General features: G+C 30.2%; 1 protein-coding gene across 1 annotated transcript in view; it reads left to right on the forward strand.

Annotated features, from left to right (window-relative positions):
- LOC106469044 (TELO2-interacting protein 1 homolog) overlaps positions 1-6,777 on the forward strand; it is a 64,580-nt gene extending 57,803 nt beyond the window's left edge. Inside the window, exons 21-23 of the mRNA XM_013929499.2 lie at positions 788-878; positions 2,738-2,824; positions 6,507-6,777. Of these exons, the coding sequence (XP_013784953.2) occupies positions 788-878; positions 2,738-2,824; positions 6,507-6,701 (373 nt within the window). The 3' untranslated portion in view covers positions 6,702-6,777. The remainder of the gene's footprint in view (positions 1-787; positions 879-2,737; positions 2,825-6,506) is intronic.
- The last annotated feature ends 1,392 nt before the right edge of the window (positions 6,778-8,169 follow it).

An 8,169-nucleotide genomic window follows, 5' to 3' on the forward strand; every position in this document is an offset into this window, starting at 1 on the left:
GTCAATATCAGTAATTTGAGTTCCTAATTCATATGAAACTATAGACTTGGTATTTTGACATTACAAACACCTAATTTGAACCACTGCTGCATTCAACATACTACGTGACACACAAAAATTGATGTTTAACTGGTTTTTTAATATTTACTTTCAAATTAAGAAATTGAGTAATGTATAATACTAAAATTTGAATTATAATCTACAATTTGTTCCAAACTTACTACCATAACTTCATGAAATATTAGTTCAATGAAATTTTGAATGTGAGTCAACAAATGAGATGACATGGCCTTTCACCCGTGACCCGTCTTAAAAGGGTTAAGTACAGCAAAGCAGTGTATCATGCTTGAACATGTGTGTGTGTGTGTGTGTAGTTGAGTACTGTTCAAACTTTCTGTTTTAATTACATGATGGTGACCATATTTATATCCATTATCATTACAAGGAGTGTTTATTTTTGAGATTCATTGCTCAGTGCTTCTTAAAGAAGACTTTGAATATTTTATTGTTTGTGTTTATGTGTATTGTCATTTATGCTAGGTTAAAAAACAAAGGTTAAAAAAAGAAGGATGTGTGTAACCCCAAAAAACGAACTTTAACAGTATTTAAGAAAACGGAAAGGACATATATAGCATGTACATATTAACTTTAACTACAGTAGTTGTTTAGATTTCTCAGTGAATGGTTTCTCCTCATTCAATAAAAGATTTAGATTTGGGCAAAGCCCCCTACACATAAGAAAAATTTCAGAATGGAAAATTTAACTTATCCAAGTTTTATCTTACAGCTATGGTAAAAACAGTGGTTCCTATCATTTCACAGGAAACTATAAGTTTCAGCTGAAACTTCTTAGTGGAATAGGGTTGCTAGCTCAGAAGGTAAGAACTAAAAAACAGTTAGTATCATTATAAAAGTGTGTAGTTGGACAATTAGAAGAATTTCTGGTCAATTAATTGTCAGGATCATTAATCAGTTATATTCACGTAACTGACTGTCTTCCAGAAGAATTTGATAGCTGGAATAATTGAAAAGAGCAATAATTGGTGACACTAACTTTGATTACTTGATTATTTTATTTAATCAGTGCTTAGAGATAACTGATTAATAGTTAACTGACCAGCTCTATAATTGGGTGAATAGTGGTATCAGTTTAAAATATAGTTAACCTATATTTTCTGGTTACTTGATAGCATCAGGAAGGAATATTTCACAAAATTTAAACCTCATTATATGAAATTTTGTGTCAGCTCATTTTAGAATGAACATATATCTGTATAAATTTTATTTTTTCAGTTGATGTGCAAATACTTAGATCTGAATGAACAGACTTAATGAAAATGTCAATTCTTCATAGTAAATGCTCGTGTAAATAAACTATTTCCTGGAATAACTTCAACAGTCAATGCTAAGTAGAGTCAATAATATTAATTTTTGTCTTTAAGTTTTATGATAAAAATGGACATTGACTGTAAGGGTCTACATTTAAATTTTAAAATTCTTTATAGCTTTTTTTTATCATTTTTATGTCTCTAATTACATTGTAATTAAGACTACCATTAATTGTTATTGTATGTTTTTTTCAACTCGTCTGGTAGAAGTTAATTCTACATTCCTTGTTAAAAAGAAGTAAACGATGACATTAAATAATGTCTAGCCACATTATTTAGATGTCAAACCTGTAGCTGATGAAACACATAACATTAAGTAATGTCTAGCCACACTATTTAGATGTTGAACCTGTAGCTGATGAAACACATAACATTAAGTAATGTCTAGCCACATTATTTAGATGTCAAACCTGTAGCTGATGAAACACATAACATTAAGTAATGTCTAGCCACACTATTTAGATGTTGAACCTGTAGCTGATGAAACACACATAACATTAAGTAATGTCTAGCCACAGTTTATTTAGATGTCAAACCAGTAGTTGTTGAAACACATAACATTAAGTAATGTCTAGCCACATTATTTAGATGTCAAACCAGTAGTTGTTGAAACACATAACATTAAGTAATGTCTAGCCACACTATTTAGATGTCAAACCAGTAGTTGTTGAAACACATAACATTAAGTAATGTCTAGCCACATTATTTAGATGTCAAACCTGTAGCTGATGAAACACATAACATTAAGTAATGTCGAGCCACATTATTTAGATGTTGAACCAGTAGCTGATGAAACACATAACATTAAGTAATGTCTAGCCACACTATTTAGATGTTGAACCTGTACCTGATGAAACACGTAACATTAAGTAATGTCTAGCCACATTATTTAGATGTTGAACCAGTAGCTGATGAAACACATAACATTAAGTAATGTCTAGCCACACTATTTAGATGTTGAACCTGTACCTGATGAAACACATAACATTAAGTAATGTCTAGCCACATTATTTAGATGTCAAACCAGTAGTTGTTGAAACACATAACATTAAGTAATGTCTAGCCACACTATTTAGATGTTGAACCTGTAGCTGATGAAACACATAACATTAAATAAAGATGATATTTCGATGATGTAAATAATATCTAGACAACTTAGAAATTGATGTAGTAGGATACTTTTAAATTACATCTGAAATAACATCAAAAAGTTTTAAAACAATAACAAATATAAAAACAAAACTTTGGTAAAACAGTTCTTTAATATTTGAATGTATTTTACTCACAGCCAGTTTGAAACAAACTTTTTGGATAAGAAAGGTGTTTTTAGTAATGAAAATTTATTTTAGTTTGGCTTTCAAGAAAATGAAGTTGGGCTGTTGACAGGTGTACTTCATCCATATCTAAGTTTTTCACAACCTCTTGCCCTACAGCAGGTAAATGACCTTACGTAGAATTTGTATCAAACATAACTAAACTAAATTTTGTTTCTATGTTTTAAGTATTAGTTCTGTATTTTGTGGTGTTTTGTATATGTAAATCAACTTTACACTTCTAGCCAGGACATTCACTAGGATGTAGTATCCACAGTTTGGACAAAGGAGACATTAAACGTTTCAAAGAGTGGTGTGGCAGGAAATGGCATAGGATAAATTATATGGCATAATATTGATACTACTTTGAAACTTGTGCATACTTCTATGACATTTTGGGCAGAATGTTCCTCCCCAGATGTGTTAATCCCTTTGTTGCAACAGTTGTGTTTATTCTGTGTGCAGAACAATTATTCTGCTAATTTTATATTAAGTGACAGTTTTTGCTACAAAGTTTTGAAACTTACCAAAGTTGTTGTCAAATTAGTAGAATCCTTTTATTATTTTTTTTGTGGTTTCATTTCCATTATCTTTTAGTTGCACTCAAAAATTGTTTGCATGATATTTTTAGATTTACTGATCCCAGTTATTTAATTTATTCATCTTGATATATGTACTCTATATGCGACACATAATATACAGGCATCGAGTATTCAAAACTTATTTCGTGTAACATTTAGGTTTCTCCAAAATTCACTGATTTAACCAGAGCATTTACAGATGATTCAATAAACTTGACATTTTTATAAACAGGTGAATGAATATCTAATGTAATGTGTGGTTTTTTTGGTCCCACATTCCCAAAGGTACATAACATTATCACTGTTGCTACAACACCTGACATAGAGAATGTAGAACTTGCGTTATCAGAACAAAGTCCATATACTATATCAGAGGTTCATTCAACTGCTATTACAATTGTCTAGTCTATTATAAACTTACAAATGCTTTGGTCATCTATATGTATACAAAATTGGCCACATGCTGGAGAGGAAAGGGCCCAGGGACACATTAGAAGTACTGTAAATAATGACCCTGGCAAACCGTTTGCTTAACATTTTGAATAAACATGACCATTCTATACATTACTTTTAGGTACCAACATTATGTTATGTTTCAGAGGATAATTCTATGTGACAAATGTCTGAACACAATAAAATCATGGTATGAATGGAACTTTTATTCCCAAAAATATAACTGATGTATTTTAACTTCTTTCTAACTTTTGTCTTTTTTTTAGTTAACTTTTTACTTTAAATTTTACAAGTTTCTACATGAAAAAAACAGGCTCTAACTATAGAATAATCTACTGCACATTAACTTACTTATATTATTACTTTTTGTATCATACTTTAATAATATTTTTAAAATTACTATGATATTTTAAAGTGGGTTTAAAGCCAGTTATGTATTGTTCACATGGTACTTTGTATTGTAGAGTTATGGCTATTCAAATATAACTTAATTATGTTACAATTACAATTATCTGTGTTAACATTAACATCAGTTTTATTTTTCAAGATTTTGATAAAATCTAATGTAATACCTTATATTTGTATTTATTCATTTATGTTATTGTTTTAATTGATTGTTATAACTTGTATTTCCACCTGTATTCTGGTATTAGTGGTATTGTTGTGTTATATACAGAAACCAAAATCTTAGTTATTTCTGGTTTTTGAGGCTTATTTGAATCTGAGGAAGGCTATTCATATGAATAAATATACATTTCTGAGTGGTTTTAATATTATGCTCTATTGTGTACACAGGTTGCATATTGAAGCAGTAGCTACATATAAGTTACTTGGTTAATTTCTTATAATCAGTTGAAGATTTACTGCTTATTTTATATCTGAATACCTGAAACTGATGATGCTTGGTAATCAGTGTATAGTTGGCACCCATTGCTAGGTAATCACTGTATAGTTGGCACCCATTTGCTAGGTAATCACTGTATAGTTGGCACCCATTTGCTAGGTAATCACTGTATAGTTGGCACCCATTTGCTAGGTAATCACTGTATAGTTGCACCCATTTGCTAGGTAATCACTGTATAGTTGCACCCATTTATTAGGTAATCACTGTATAGTTGGCACCCATTTGCCAGGTAATCACTGTATAGTTGGCACCCATTTGCTAGGTAATCACTGTATAGTTGGCACCCATTTGCCAGGTAATCACTGTATAGTTGGCACCCATTTGCCAGGTAATCACTGTATTGTTGGCACCAAGTTAGCAGTTTTTGAAATTTCATGGATAGTTCAAAGTAAAGTTAGATGAGTAGGCATGTGTGTAGTATTAACTTTTTGTATGTAACAAATATTACATATACAGGCTCATCATTCATTATGTGATTGAATAATGAAAGTAAAAAATATAAAGTTTGGGCTGTGGCCTAAAACTATAAGGATAAGGTTTGATGCTGGCTTTAATCACAATGAATATTGTGTTATTTCTTATTGTGATTAGTTGGGTTCAGATAATAAGGCACTGTGAAAGAATACATCTCCCGATCTGCGTATTTTTTCATGTGATTCAACTCACTGCCATCACAACTGAATCCTTTTTCATAATGTTCAGATAGTGTTGGCGAAAAATAATTTGCAGGTAAACAAAACTTCCTTATGTCATCATGAAATGTGAAAAATTAATCCTTTTTTCATAATATTCGGATAGTAATGATGAAAAGGATTTGTGATTGAAGGATGCTTCCTTGTGCAAAATAGAGTATCATGGTTGATCATAAAATTACATATGACAATAAAGTTTAATTTTTGGTTAAACAAAGAATTGTTTCAAAATTAACAAATATGATTATGATATTATTATCCCTTAAATGTCTGTTTGTCTGGTTTATTGTATTAGTATAATCTAGTCTGATTGAAACATTGATTTAATGATGTTTCTGTTTGTCTGGTGTGTTGTATTAGTATAACCTAGTCTGATTGAAACATTGATTTAATGATGTTTCTGTTTGTCTGGGGTGTTGTATTAGTGTAACCTAGTCTGATTGAAACATTGATTTAATGATGTTTCTGTTTGTCTGGGGTGTTGTATTAGTTTAACCTAGTCTGATTGAAACATTGATTTTATGGTGTTTCTGTTTGTCTGGTGTGTTGTATTAGTATAACCTAGTCTGATTGAAACATTGATTTAATGTTGTTTCTGTTTATCTGGTGTGTTGTATTAGTATAACTTTGTAATAAATAGTTATAATTTAAAGATGTTTCTATTTGTATGTTGTGTTGTATTAGTATAACCTAGTCTGATTGAAACATTGATTTAATGTTGTTTCTGTTTATCTGGTGTGTTGTATTAGTATAACTTTGTAATAAATAGTTATAATTTAAAGATGTTTCTATTTGTATGTTGTGTTGTATTAGTATAACTTCATATTGAATGGTTATGATTTAAAGATGTTTCTATTTGTGTGGTGTGTTGTATTAGTATATTCTAGTCTGACTGAAAGGTTATGATTTAATGATGTTTCTATTTGTGTGGTGTGTTGTATTAGTATATTCTAGTCTGACTGAAAGGTTATGATTTAATGATGTTTCAAACAAAAGTAGAAAATACTTCATTCGAATATGATCATCTAATAGAAATGTGTATTAATTAGCTAGAAGGATGGACCCATCCTTAATTAATTTCTTGTTCTGTTATATGTACATTATCAGTGATTTTGTAAAGTATCCCAGCTTTTTTTTTTACATAATAATTTTTCATTTGATTTATATGAATGCAGGCTGCTCTGGGTGCCTTTGACAATTTAATCCAAGTGGACCCAGATGTTGTTTGGTTGTACCTCATCAGCGTATCCAATTCTGTAAACTTGCAACCACCTCATCCTTCTCTTTGTCCACTACAACTTAGGAGTACAGCTGAAGAAGCTGAACATACCAATAATGTACAGTATCTCTTGCAAAAATTATGTTGTTGATTTCTCAGAGTGAGACGTGTAATTAAAAAAAATCATGTAAAAACTTATGAATAAATTTGTACAGTTTAAGATATAATTGTTTGAGTATGTATTTACTTGATGTGACAAAGCAGAATGTCTTGTGTTTTTTGTGCCAACTTATGTTTATTCCATTTGTTGGATTCTGTTTATGTATCATTAACTTCACAACAGAAAAATGTAATAAATTCAACCATAAGAAATCAACTCTGTGGAAGAATATTGAATATTTGGTGTGAAATCAACTCTATGGAAGAATATTGAATATTTGGTGTGAAATCAACTCTGTGGAAGAATATTGAATATTTGGTGTGAAATCAACTCTATGGAAGAATATTGAATATTTGGTGTGAATAGAAAATGTCATAAAGATGTTTTTCATGAATACAATATGGATTCTTTTCTACCCATATACATCTAAAGAATAAGAACCTGCAATTAATACATCTTCAGACAATGTTAAAATAAGCTATTAAGATCCTATTTTTAGATTTATTTTCACAAATAAACATACATGTGTATAATAATGCAGTTGGAGGATTTTTGTGTCATTAGTTTAGTTTTAAAAACCACATTCTGTCTTAGGAAATTAGTTTGATTCAAGATAGATGAAAAATTACAGCCTACTATTTTAATTTGAAGACATGTCAGTTTTACCTATATTATACCCACATTTATTTCACAAAATATATATATAGAACTGGTAATATAAGGAATGTAATTTTCATCAGGATTTTTGTCATTTAACCAACATGCACCATGGTACGTATGTTTCAATCATGAGTAAGAATAGATACAGAGAAAGTATTTTCAATAAAAAAAATATTTTATACACATTTCGCAAACTTCTTAGTACATATCCACATTTCATTCTGTTTCTCAAAATAGGTCTGTTATGGAGAAAATGGCTAGATCTTATTCAATGGGAGTGTGAAAAAGTTATTAACCAATTATTATATTCCTCTGCTTAAAATTTATGTTTCAGTTAATATCTCTAATAAATAGGAGTGAAAGCTGTTTTATGTTTTCTCGGATGTCAAAGCTCTTAGGGCCAATACACACTTAGATTAATACTAAAGTATTCTCTGAACCTATTAATATAATTAACCGATACAAAATAGTTGATGTCACTCATTTGAAACCACATACTAATTAATTTTCTTGGTCTTGGGAAGAAGACAAGAAAAAGTTCACTACTGGACACATGAATGCACGCATCTTGATTTAAGTTTCAAGCCTGCATCCTTGATGCATTTGAATACCATTCTCAGGCTCTCAGCTGTAGCTTGAAATGTGTGAAAATACTCTAGTATGTCATCCACATAGATAAGACATTCTTACCATTGGAGTTTGTAAGTAAAAACACTATGAACCTCTTAACACTTAAAAGCACATTGCAAAAACCAAATAGCATGATGCAGAATTTATATAGTTCTTAAGTCTGCTCTTG

The sequence above is a fragment of the Limulus polyphemus genome, unplaced genomic scaffold, assembly GCF_000517525.1.
Source record: "Limulus polyphemus unplaced genomic scaffold, Limulus_polyphemus-2.1.2 Scaffold3273, whole genome shotgun sequence".
Classification (NCBI taxonomy): Eukaryota; Metazoa; Arthropoda; class Merostomata; order Xiphosura; family Limulidae; genus Limulus; species Limulus polyphemus.